The sequence below is a fragment of the Varanus komodoensis genome, unplaced genomic scaffold (genome assembly GCF_004798865.1).
Source record: "Varanus komodoensis strain SLA01 unplaced genomic scaffold, ASM479886v1 scaffold54, whole genome shotgun sequence".
Lineage (NCBI taxonomy): Eukaryota > Metazoa > Chordata > Lepidosauria > Squamata > Varanidae > Varanus > Varanus komodoensis.
In genome coordinates, this window is record NW_025336142.1 from 82,950 (window position 1) to 95,874 (window position 12,925).

Genomic DNA, 12,925 nt, shown 5'->3' on the forward strand with positions numbered 1-12,925 from the left:
TAAAAACAGAACAAAAAAACATCCATCATCAAAAAAACATCGAGCCCGCTGGGTCAGCTCCCACACCCTTCTTTTTCCATTTATGAAAACTTTAAAAACATATTTAAATCCATGCGAAGTCCCGTTTCTCTAGCCAATAATTTAAAAAATCCCAAGTTTGATAGAAGTTCCTCTTCCATTTCTCAACATGCCCGGCAGGGAGCCCGCCTTCACAGCAGCTGCGACCCGGCCGACGCTCTCATGCCGCCGCCTGCCGCTACCCAGGGGTTGCTTTCTTGCTCAGGCGGGCTTAGTCCCAATCCCATATAGTTGAAATCGGATTTTTTTTTTTTTTTTTTTTTTGCCCCAACGTGCATTATTAGCAGCACAGGGAAATTCCAGATGCAGAAATCCTAGAAATAACTCAGGCGCATGTGCCTGCGCACACGTTTTGCGCCTTCTATTTCGGTCTGTTGAGATTAATTTCTCCTGCCTGGGAACAGTGGCCATATGTTCTGTGGTGGCATTACAAGTAAATCCAGACTGATGGCAAATTATGAAGATTACAGCCACCCCGGATTTAGCAGTGTTCTGGCAAGTGGCGGGAGATGCGCCATCCCGATGCAAACATTGGCAGCCCGCAGCAGCAGCGACATGCTTAGCATTAAGTAAACTGTGCATCGTGTATCAAATGTTCAGGGTTTGACAATATCCAAATGGCTGCATGCAGATGTAGGGCAAACTCACTGGAAAACTGGGTAGCCCAAATTAGTCATGGGAAAGAAAATCCCCCCTGGAAAGCTGGGCTTTGCCTAACTGCCAGCCGTGCTTGGCGGCCACGTGCTCGGCGCCCCCGCAGAATTGGCTTGTGCAGCCCTGAACCCCTCAACCCTTCAACAGTCCCTCCCGCCGTGTTCCTCATCTGGTCCTCCTTTCCTAAAGCCGCCGAATGACTGAATATATAAATGACTCGCGTGGTCATTTAAGTTTATTTGAATTTGAAGACTGGTTGTACAAAGCAGCTGTGACTGATTTGGTTGGTCTCTCAGTATTCTTAACACGCCCTTTATTAAGAGACGTGTTGTAAGTATGCCTTGATCGTTATTTTCATCTTCATCTAAGTACAAGACCATGTAAATGTGAATGCTTATTATTTTGCAATGTGGAGGAACTTAGACATGAGGCTAAGATGACCAGGAGCTGCAAACCACTGGGGCACATGGCATGCCTGTCTTTTCTTGCAGGTGGTAATCCATGGGTCCCCTTACAAACTTTGCTGCAGAGTGGCTCTTAAAGACTGATAATTGATTACACCTCCCAAACTTGGGCTCTGCTAGACTGTATAGAGCACAGCTGTGTTAATATTCTAGTCCTGTTATATAAGTTTTAAATAGCTCAGCTATTATCAGAGTATTCTGGCTGTCTTTTTATTTTGTTTACTCATATGCCTTATTTATATATTCCATAAAATGTTGTTCATATCATTGCAATTTATAAGATGTGTATGAACCTGAAGTGTTTTGAGTGGGGTTTGCGTGTATTCAGTGCTGTGTGATTTCTGTTGCACTCCAAATGATTCCTTTCAGCCCTTTTGCGGCAAACAAGATCCGACCCAGTCTGCGAAGGGCTTGTTCGGGAAGTGGTGGGCAAGGCCCGGTGAGCACTCTGGGGTGGTCTTCCTAGCACTCGCTCGGCTGAAGTTCATCGGCAGGTCCCAGGGGAAGGTTGTTGCAACACACCATGAAGCCGCGCCTTGTCTGGGATCCGGCAGGTGGGTGCCCTCCGATTTAATGAGATTAAGGCCTTAGAGCCAGATTTAAGGGTGAGGTTAGATAAAAGGGATATTCTGTGCACTCCGCTTTAATGCTTAGCTACTCACCCACTCCGCCGATAGACCACACAGGCTCAGGAGGAAGCGAACTTCACTCTGCGATCGCTCTGGATTTCATTGTGCTGCATTTCACTTTGCATTTTCCTGGCTGGGTGAAGATGAGGAGGAGCTGTTTGCCGCTGCCGCTGCTGCTGCTGTGCCTCATCTGTCACGGCATCCACTCCAAGGGGGTCCTTCAGTCCGCGCTGGTGTTGGACATGGCCAGGGTTCTGCTGGATAATTACTGCTTCCCTGAAAACCTGGTGGGGATGCAGGAAGCCATTGAACAAGCCATCAAGAGTGGGGAGATCTTGGACATTTCAGATCCCAAACTTTTGGCAACAGTTTTGACCGCCGGGGTGCAGGGAGCTTTGAATGACCCACGGCTGGTAGTCTCCTACGAGCCATCTGCTCCGGCTTCCCCCCAGCAAGAAGCGGCCACTTCTCCAACTTCAGAGCAACTCCTAAGTCTCCTCCAGCATATCATAAAGTCCGAGGTACTAGAGGGCAATGTGGGCTATCTAAGGATTGACTACATCATCGGCCAGGAAGTTGTGCAGCAGGTTGGGGCGTACCTGGTGCAACAGGTGTGGCAGGCCTTGATGGGGACCTCGGCTCTGATCCTTGACCTGCGCCATGCCACAGGCGGGCAGGTCTCGGGCATCCCGTTCCTCATCTCCTACTTGCACGATGAGGACAAGGCGCTGCACGTCGACACCATTTACAACCGGCCCTCGAACAGCACGGTGGAAATCTGGACCTTGCCAGAGGTGCTGGGTGAGAGGTATACCAAGGACAAGGATGTGGTCTTGCTGAGCAGCCAGCACACCGCTGGCGTGGCCGAGGACGTGGCGCACATCCTCAGGCAGATGCGCCGGGCCATCATAGTAGGGGAGAGATCGGCCGGAGGCTCCTTGGATATCCAGAAACTGCCGCTTGGTGCTTCCCACTTCTACATGACCATCCCCGTCTCGCGTTCTGTGAGCCCCTTGAGTGGCAGTGGGCAGAGCTGGGAGGTTAATGGAGTGACGCCCTCAGTGGCGACATCAGCAGAGGAGGCTCTGGACAAAGCCTTGGCCATCCTTTCCTTGCGCAGAGCCCTTCCGGGCGCCATCAGCAACCTGAGGGATGTCCTGCAGCACAACTACTCCATGGTGGAGAGGGTGCCCCCGCTGCTGCGGCACCTCTCCGCCTTTGACCACAGCCCCATCCTGTCCGTGAAGGATCTGGCCGCCAAGCTCAACGCGGAGTTGCAGGCTGTGTCAGAGGACCCCCGCCTCTTCTCCTGGGCCCCCACTGTGCAGGAGGCAGGGGCTGCCCCAGTCCAGGAGCGGGTCGCCGTAGCCGCTGACTTACCCGATGACGAGGGGCTTATGCGGGCCCTGGTGGCCACTGTCTTCAAGGTTTCCATTTTGCCGGGGAACATTGGCTACATGCGCTTTGATGAGTTTGCCGACGCTACAGTACTGCTCAAGCTGGGCCCATACATTGTGCAGCAAGTCTGGGAGCCGCTGCAGGCGACAGACCAGCTGATCATGGACTTGCGCTACAACCCCGGCGGCCCCTCCTCCAGTGCCGTGCCGGTGCTGCTCTCCTACTTCCAGGACCCTTCTGCCGGCCCTGTGCCCTTCTTCACCACCTACGACAGACGCACAAACCAGACCCGGGTCCACAGCAGCGGGGCTGAGATGCTGGGCAGGCCCTACGGGGCCCAGCGTGGCGTCTATCTGCTCACCAGCCACCAGACAGCCACAGCGGCTGAGGAGTTCGCCTACCTCATGCAGTCCCTTGGCCGCGCCACCCTCATCGGCGAGATCACTGCAGGCCGCTTGTCCCACATGCACCCCTTCTGCCTCCTGCGGCTCTGGGAGGGCCCCGACTGCAGTCTCCTCCTCAACGTGCCAGTCATCACATTCATTGACAACCACGGGGAGTTCTGGCTCGGGGGGGGGGTGGTGCCAGACACGATTGTCCTGGCCGACGAGGCCCTGGAGAAGGCACAGGAAGTCCTGGACTTCCACAAGGGCATGGGAGCCCTTGTGGAAGGAGTCGGGCAGTTGCTCGAGGCTCACTACGCCATCCCCGAAATGGCCCGGAGGGTCAGCGCCACCCTGAGCTCCAAGCTGGCCCACGGTGGGTATCGCACGGCGGTGGACTTTGAGACGCTCGCCTCCCAGCTGACCAGTGACCTCCAGGAGGCCGCCGGGGACCACCAGCTCCACATCTTCCACAGCTATGTGGAGCCTTCCCTGGAAGAGCAGCCCCCCAGTAGGACCCCCTCCCCGGAGGAGCTGAGCTACATCATCGAGGCCCTCTTCAAGGTGGACGTGCTGCCGGGCAACGTGGGCTACCTGCGCTTCGACATGATGGCCGAGGCGGAGGCGGTGCAGGCCATCGGCCCACGGCTGCTGGACGTGGTCTGGGACAAGCTGGTGGAGACGGACTCCATCGTTGTGGACATGCGCCACAACACCGGCAGCTACTCCACCGCTGTGCCCATCCTCTGCTCCTACTTCTTCGACGCCGAGCCCCGGCAGCACCTCTACACCGTCTTCGACCGCAGCACGTCGCACAGCGCCGAGGTGTGGACGCTGCCCTGGGTGTCGGGCAAGCGGTACGGGTCCACCAAGGACGTATATGTCCTGATCAGCCACGTGAGCGGCTCAGCGGCCGAAGTTTTCACGCGCGCCTTGAAGGACCTGCACCGCGCCACTGTCGTGGGGGAGCCCACTGTGGGGGGCTCACTTTCGGCCGGGATTTACCACGTGGAGGGCAGCCCCCTCTACGCCTCTGTCCCCAGCCAGGTGGTGCTCAGTCCGGCCACTGGCAAGGTGTGGAGCCTGTCTGGCATTGAGCCGCACGTCACCACCCAGGCCGCCGAGGCTGCGGCGGTCGCCCAGAGCATCATTGCGCTGCGTGCGCAGCTGCCCAGCATCCTGCAGACCGTGGCCAAGCTGATGGCCAACAACTACGCCGTCGCCGCTGCTGGGGCTGCACTGGCTGCCAGGCTCATGGACCGCGCCGGCCAAGAGACGTACCGAAAGGTCAACTCTGAAGCAGAACTTGCTGAGAAACTGGCGGCTGACCTCCAAGCCGTGTCTGGGGACCGGCACCTGAAGGTTCATTACGCTCCCGAGCACCTGAGGGACCGCATCCCCGGGATGGTGCCCATCCAGGTAAGCTGCTGAGCGACCGCCAGAAGGCCTGTGTGGCGGGGGGGAGCGAGAGTGTTGCGGGTCTGTGAGGGAAGGAGGCCCTGCAGGGACGGGATGCTCTGGGAGCGGCATCACCACCTCGCTCCTTGCGGCTGGAGGCCCCCAAGAGGCAGCTGGGCAGCCGACTGTCAGAGGCGGTTGAGCCTGTGGTCCTGCACCGAGCAGGGGGTTGGACTCGAGGGCCGTACCAGTCCCTTCCAGGGTCTGCGTTGGGATGGCTGGGCATGGGCACGATTCTACAACCAGGGAGGAAGAGGTGGAGACTAGCCATCCATCCATCCATCCATCCATCCATCCATCCATAACTTTTATGTCCCATCTGCTACCGGGGTCTCAGGATGGTCTTACAAAAGCAGAATGGAGCATATCATCCAAAAAAATTCTTATACAATAAAGCCCCACAATTAGAATCATAGTCAAGCCTTAAAATAATGGAGAAATAAAATAAAATAGAATAATAAAATAAGTAAAGTCCACAAGCCACGTGTCCCTGCTCTGACGGGTGGGCTTCGGAGGCAGACCCTGTGATAGCCTGCCGTGTATCCTCCCAGCAGGGCGATGAAGGAGGCAGAGAGGTGGGGGCTGGCCAAGGTCACCTGTGACCACCTGGGGGGAGCGGGTTGGGCCTGGCGATTGTGGCACCCTCCAAGCTGGGCTCTTCGAGAAGCCGCTTATGCCGCAGTGCCCTTGAAAGTTAATTACCGCACTTTTCCTTTCAGATGCCTTCCCCAGAAATGTTTGAAGATCTCATTAAGTTTTCTTTCCACACCAGCGTGTTTGAGAACAACATTGGCTACTTGAGGTTCGACATGTTTGGGGACTGCAAGCTTCTGTCTCAAGTCTCTGAGCTGCTAGTCGAACACGTCTGGGAGAAGGTTGTTGACACAGACGCATTAATCATAGACATGAGGTAAAGAGGGGCCCGGAGCAGAGAGCGTGGAAGTTGGTCAGAGGGAGGCCAGATGCCATCTGGAACTGGTCCGCGGTCCCCTACGTGCATCGAAGCCCCTGCCCAGGGATGGTGTCCCCCCCTTCGGAGAGCCTCTCCCCACCACATGTCATGGCTCGGCCTGGGTAGTATATTCCTGGGTAGCTTTTTGGGGTGCCGCTGAGTGGAAAGCCCTCCCACCAGCTCCCTTGCTCACCTGGATCCATCCTTCCACTCAAAATGCAATACATGGCACACACGTTTTTCTCACACGCTAACCCTATTCCCAACCTCCATGCAGGCCTGACTAGCCTGCATGTGCCCCGGTCTCAAAGGGGTCTGTCCATGTGGCGTCCATTCTGTGCGCTGGCTCTCCTGGCGCTGGCTGCCACATCCCCATCTGGAGCCTCCGGAAATGCCGGCCTGGGCTCCTCAGGATTCCTGGCTGCTGGCCAAGCGAACCTCCGTACGACCTGAATTTCTGGGCCCCTCCTGATCTGGGAAGCCGAGCAGGGCCAGGTCTGCTTAGAAGCTGGATGGAAGACCTGAGCCTGCGCTGAGCAAGCGGGTGGACCCAGTGGCCGCCTAGGCTGCTTCCAGCCATTTGATTCTAGCTAGGGAAGGCCGACTCCAGGTTCTGTGGTGAGCGCATGGAGGCTGAGCCTGTACCATATTGTCCCTCCCTGCTCCCCAACCCCTTTACTACACCTAGGGCTAGCGCGAGTCGTTTAGGCAGCCTTCTCCATGCCTGAGCCATCTAGCGGGCTCTTCTGGCTGAACTTCATGTGATGCAGCTCTTTCTCCCCATATCTGAACAGATACAATGTGGGGGGGGCGACATCCTCTGTGGCAGCTTTGTGCTCCTACTTCTTTGATGAAGGACACCCGGTTCTTCTGGACAAGGTGTACAACAGACCCAACGATACCACGCTGGACCTGTGGACTCATTCAAAGCTGACAGGTGATGGGATTGTGTTTTGGGTTGCATTTGTCCATGTGAGTCCCTGTATCTACACTGGGAGACTGCAGCTGGGGTTGTGATGCCCCCTTAGGGATCCAGCCCTCTCCTCCTCGTCTGGCTCCAGCTGCACAACCAGCAACCTTCTTCTGCAGCACATGCAATGCAAGTGAAGTCTGCAAGTTGCATGCTTGGAAGAGGGATGCCCCTCACACAGCAACCACCCAGACGCAGTTCCTGGCCAGCATCCACACAAACACGGAGTGCCTGGCACCAGGCTGGACTCATGGCTGTGAGGAAGCAGGCTGGAGTCTGGGAGCCAAACGGAGGGGATCCAACGGAATCCCCTTCCAGCTCTGCCATTGCAGGTTCTGTTGCTCAGTGCGACCCACTCCGGATTCAGCCCATCACCAGCCGATCAAGCCAGGCTCTGGGAGTGCCGGTCACCCTTCTCTTGGAGAGCTGTGCTGGAGCGCCAGGCCCAACGCGAATGTGCTCACGCAATGCCTTTATCTTGCCTCTTGCAGGCAGGAGATACGGCTCCGGCAAGGGCTTGCTCATCCTCACCAGCTCGGTGACTGCTGGAGCGGCTGAGGAATTTGTGTACATCATGAAGAGACTGAACAGAGCCTTCATCCTTGGGCAAAGGACCAGCGGGGGCTGCCACCCCCCTCAGACATACCACGTGGACGGCACCAATCTCTACGTCTCGATCCCAACCTCCAGATCCACCATTTCTGCAGGCGATGCCTGGGAGGGTGTGGGGGTGAGTCCGCACATGGAAGTCCCCACCGAGGTGGCACTCATCAAAGCGAAAGACATGCTCCGTGCGTCCCTTGGTTCCCACTAGATTGGAGGGGCAGACGGAAAGACTCCATGGGAACCGAGGGAAATAAGAGGGAATTAGGGGAGAAAGATGGTCGACTACCCATTCATTTTCACTGTGAGGAAGATTTTATTCCTATAAATCTGTTTCGGACTATTGGAACTTCAATAATAGCTCAGTTCCAGTTTTTATGTGACCCCTCCAGAACTAGAAACAAGGAGAAAAAGAGAAGTCAAGATCCATTCCCCCAAATTCTGGTGTTTGTTAAAGTCACAAAGGCGCAAACCTCCCAGGAGCATGTCTGGTTAGGAACAGCTGGGGTGATGGTGAAACCTCCATGGCTACCTCCTGCGAGCAAGCAAACCTTGGGGGAGGACTGTCAGGCCTGGAAGGCCCTCTCCGCCGCCACTGCCCGCTCTGGGCGGCAGCGGCTCCTCTGCACAGCAGCCGAGCCCCGTTCCAAGGTCCATGGTCGTGACTTCAAGCGGCAGCCCTTCCAGAATGCCCTGGAGCCGCTGAGGGCCGCTGCCTGAGCAATGTGCCTGCTTCCTTGTACTTTCCTTCAAAAGGAGAGAACGGGGCATCGGCCACACCCCAGCACTGCACCGAGGGCAAGCTTGCGAGGAAAGAAAGGAGAGGATCTCGAGGGAACAGCTGCTGGCCTGGCAGGACCGTGCTTCAAGCTAGAGGCAGACATCTTTCCAAAGGGCTGGTGCTACCCTGAAGAGGAGCCCCCCTTTCACCATGCTTACAGTAGTTCTTCACGCAAATTTTCCTGGAACGTATGGCCAGAGTTCAGGGGTTTACAGGACCGCCGGTCACGTTGCCTGCCAGTCATGCTGATCACTTGGTAATGACATGCGAGTCAGGCACACACCTGCCCCCCACAGATGTGGCTGTGCTTCCGAGGAAGTCACGGTGGCTTCACTTCGTAAAGGATAGCTGCAGGCACAAAGAACCAACTTCCAACACCCTCAACATTACCAAATGACACACCACCCATTATTTCACTTTTTAATTTCTTTAGCTATTGAACTACAGTTTGATTTCCACTAATAAAGTTGATTGAAATTCATGTAATGAAGGTAGGTATTTTTCTGAAACACAGAGTAAAAATGACTGCAAATGTCTGTCTGAAGCTTCTAGTTAAACCCAGCAGAAAAGTGAATGGGAACGACTCAGTGCACGCACACGGAACGGCAACAGAGCAACTGTGGGCCTAGTTATGCGAGGTCATGTGGCGGGATAAATGGTGCCGTTCCCGAAAATATTCCCGGCACACCGGGCAAGCTAGCCCCTCCCCCCGTCTCCGCCTGCCCCGGGATTCTGGCAGAGCGCCCTCCTTCTTGTGGTGGGAGCGCATGTGGAAGACGAGGTCGGAGGTCATGCAGAAGGCGAGGTTGCATTTCGCGCACCAGTTCTGGGCCGCCACAGCAAAGGAGGCAAAGGTGGGGGGCAGCAGAGCCAGGGAAGTGGAGGAGGTGCGCTGGGCGGGCACGGCCCCAGCTGGCCCCGGCTCTGCCGCCTGCCTGGGCCACAGTCCCGGGAGGGGTGGGAAGGGGCTGGCCTGCAGCAGCGGAGAGCCGCTCAGGTCGCTCGCGAGGAGCCGGGAAGTCCAGAGGCTGCTGCCGCACCACGCAAAGTCTGTGGCGCTGATGCACCCGGGCAGCTTCGCTGGGTCGCCCTGAGGCTGGGAGGTGGCCACGGCCCTTCCCTCCGCCAGGCCTTTGGCTGGCTTGCTGAACGCGCTCCTCAGCTCCCCGGCAGCTCTGGCGGGCCACACGAAGGAGAATGCACTGCCGGACGAGCACCGGACCAGGCCCATGCCAAAGCGGGCCTCGCCGCCTCCTGGGCCCATCTCCCGGGCCCGCTCGGCCTTCAGCTTCTCCTTCACCCACCTCACCTCGGTGAACGCGCTCTCCTTCAGCTGCAGGGCACCCCTCTGGACCACTGGTTTCCCCGTGGCGAGCTTCCGGAAAGGTCCGCCGGGCGAGTATGGCACACCCCCTTCTTCCCCAGGCCACACATGCTGCTCTTCGTGGAGGCGATTGGTCTTCTCCAGCAGCACCACCTTTCTGCCCTGGCTGCTCTCCACTTCGTCACCACTCACACCCCTCGCCCCATGGGGACCCTCTCTGCAGGAGGCCATCGTCCGCTCCAGGTCCCTGGCCAGACTGTGAAAGTTTGTAGACTGACTCACTGACTGGTTTTTCACCATCACTGGGCCAGAAAAGTTTCTCCAGAGCTGGGCACTATGTTCAGGGAAGCAGATGTGAGAAAGACACCAGCGCTCACATTCGAAAACTTGCTTGCAGCTGGGGCACTCCAGCTCTAGAAGAAAGAAAACGGGGGATTACCAGCAATTCAACGACATTTGGGGACATGTGGGAGCAGGAAGGGGAGCCGGGAGTTGGCAGGTCACAGGTAAGGCAGGAGCGCCAGCTGGGCAGCCAAAGAGCTATCAGGGCGTGTGCTCAGAGGGCTCCGCGCAAGCTGGGCATGGGGTGGGGCTGCTCCCTAGGTGCTGCAGGCAACCTGCTTCCAGGGCAGGCACCCCCTTCACACGCTGCAGCTGCCACCACTCACCACACACGGCAGCCAGGGACAGACCCGTCCTCAAAGCATCCGCCCGCAACCTGATGCTCCATCCAGACGCGCTCAAGGACTTTGGCCCAGGGAAAGGCATGAGGAAACACCAGTCCCACCAGGCCAGATGGGCTCACTCCTGAACTTGGCCTCCGGCCTGGACTCTCACGCCTTGGCCGGGCCTCACGGCTGAAGCTGTGCCTGTTCCTCGTGAGCTCTGACCTGCCACAGAAGCTGCACCCTGCACACGGAGCTGCCTTTCCAGTGTGCTCAGAAATTCCCTGTGGGTCACACTGCTGCCTGGGCCTGGTTGCAGGGAGCAGCCGTGACTCCCGCGTTGCTCCAGCCACTGCTCTGCTCTGAAGATGAGACCCTCCCAGACAAGAAAGGCTTCAGCCACCTGACGAGAGCCCGGAAGGAGCAAATACGATGATGCTCCCTTGGGAAGGAAGGAAGCCGGCAGCTGAAGAGGCCGCCCTCCCCCCCCCAGCGTTGGCGATGCTGCGGCAGGAAGAGGGCTCCCCGTGGAAATCTTAGAACGAACAAACGGAGCCCCTGCAGATGCCTGTCCGAGCCCCCGCTTGGCCATGAAGCCCACAGGGCGCGTTTGGGCCGGTCCTCTGGGCCGTGGTGGAGCACAGGGGGGCTGCAAGGGGGCAGATCCAGTTGCGGGAGGGAGGGTCACAGGGCAGGAGCAGAACAGTCCTGGGCAGGAAGCCAAGGAAGGGCTCGGCGTGCTCCCGGCAACCGCGGCTTGTGCCTTGGAGCTGCCCTCACACCCGGGGCCGGTGCTTTTCCTGCTGTTATTTGAAAAGTTTCCGTTCAAATGCATAATATTCAGTGCACCAAACTGGTAACAACTGCCACAAATCTACCAGAACCTATGGAAACGTATGTGCAGAAACTAAGGACTTTGGCAAAGGGCATTTCCACATGCATGGTATTTAGCTAAGACATACTGTTGCTGACAGTTTGCTGAATTTGGTATACAAAAAATAAACCTCTTTTTCTTTTTTGACTGTAAGGTTACAGCCCTGCTTAGACAATCTAACTACACAAATGTACCATAAATGTACTCAGTTGCCATAAAAAGCAATCGAGTTTCAGGGTTTTTTTTTTCCACAACTGGGTAAAGGGTTATCAAAACTCTTGTTCTTGGAACCTGCACATTGCTTGGGAAAATATATTAGCAGAAGTATTGTATGTTTGGCTAAAATGTCAGGTCTTCAGCAATATTTCTGGACCACACAAAAACGTGTGGAATCCTTGGCAAAGAGTTTCTGAAAAGCCCGTTGAAGAATGCAATTACAATAAACGGTTTAACTACCTGCACTGACACTGACTTTCAAGACCGAAAGGCTCAGACCTTCCAATGGATGTAACTTTACCTGCACAAGGCTTCCAATAAGATCTGACAGCTTTATTAATTAACATTACCACAAAGAAGAATTGGCTTGTTGAAATACCAAACTTACATAAAGTTACAGGAATAAGGTTTGTGTCCTCACACAAACGGTATTATGATGACAAGTTAATGATAAACTATTTCTTATACCAATATAGATTCACTGTATCATTCGCTCCCTCAAAGGAATAGACATTATTCCTGAAACTTCTTTACTTTAAAACACAAACGTATTTTAAACCAAAACATGAGAGCAAACAATCTTTAATATCAGTAGTTTTTAATTTGATTAAAATTCTTATTATTTTGTATCGTTATTAATTTGCATTGTCAATTTGCATTTATGATTGTTTCAAAGTAATTTACAGCACAGTGTCACAATCAGATGCATGTCCAATGAACTCGATGGCGCCCGCTCCCATCCGTGCAAGGCCACCGCTTCTAACTAATATGAAACAAAAGAAGTGACCTGTTAGAAAGGGACCCAAACTTCGTTTGGTCTTAACCCTTAACACGCCGCATCGCTGCTGGACAGTTTGGCTCCCTCCTTGCAGGCCGGAGCAGGACGCGGGGCGACCGAGGCGCGTCCGCCTCGGAGGAAATCCCGCGGCCGGTGGGGCGCCTCGCCTCCCGACCAGCGCGGAACCGGGGCCGGCCGCGCAGCCGCTGCGCCCTGCGAAGAGGGGCCAGCGGGGCGCCCCCAGGCCTTCACCAGGTGCCAGCTGCGAATTCCTCCGTGGACGGAGGCCCCGATCCAGCGTTCGAGCAGCAGCGCTTCAGCCGCGGCGCCCGGGCCGCCCTCGTTCGCGCATCGCCTCCCGAACGGCGCCGGTCCTGCGAGGCGTCCGCGCGGAGCGCCCCGCTGAGCCCCCGCCGCGCCGCAAGCGCTAACGCCTCTTCCGGGACGCCCCTCGGCCCGCAGCCGCGCACCGCCACCGATCGCGCAGCCCCTCGCGCGCCTGCCAAGCGCCCCCCCCCACCGGGCTCCGGAGCGCCCTGCGCGGCCCGGCGGCAGTCCTCCCCCCGACCCCCGCTCCGCGCACCTACCTAGCAGGGCGCCCGGGGGCCCCGCCGGCGGCCAGCGCCTCCGCGCCCGCCTCGGAAGCCGACCGGCGGCATGCGGCGCCCGCGCAAGCCCCGCTGCCCGCCCCGACCACG

At 56.7% G+C, this 12,925-nt stretch overlaps 2 protein-coding genes across 2 annotated transcripts; one reads left to right on the forward strand and one right to left on the reverse strand.

The window, feature by feature from the left end:
* The first annotated feature begins 1,968 nt into the window (after positions 1-1,968).
* RBP3 (retinol binding protein 3) lies at positions 1,969-8,309 on the forward strand. The gene is made up of 5 exons (XM_044448222.1): positions 1,969-5,025; positions 5,784-5,974; positions 6,811-6,953; positions 7,478-7,777; positions 8,086-8,309. The coding sequence occupies exons 1-5, from the start codon at positions 1,969-1,971 to the stop codon at positions 8,307-8,309; spliced, it is 3,915 nt and encodes a 1,304-aa protein (XP_044304157.1).
* Positions 8,310-8,995: 686 nt separating this feature from the next.
* ZNF488 (zinc finger protein 488) lies at positions 8,996-9,994 on the reverse strand. Its single transcript, XM_044448223.1, has one exon. It carries the CDS (start codon positions 9,992-9,994, stop codon positions 8,996-8,998), a length of 999 nt encoding a protein of 332 aa, XP_044304158.1.
* Positions 9,995-12,925: the final 2,931 nt, after the last annotated feature.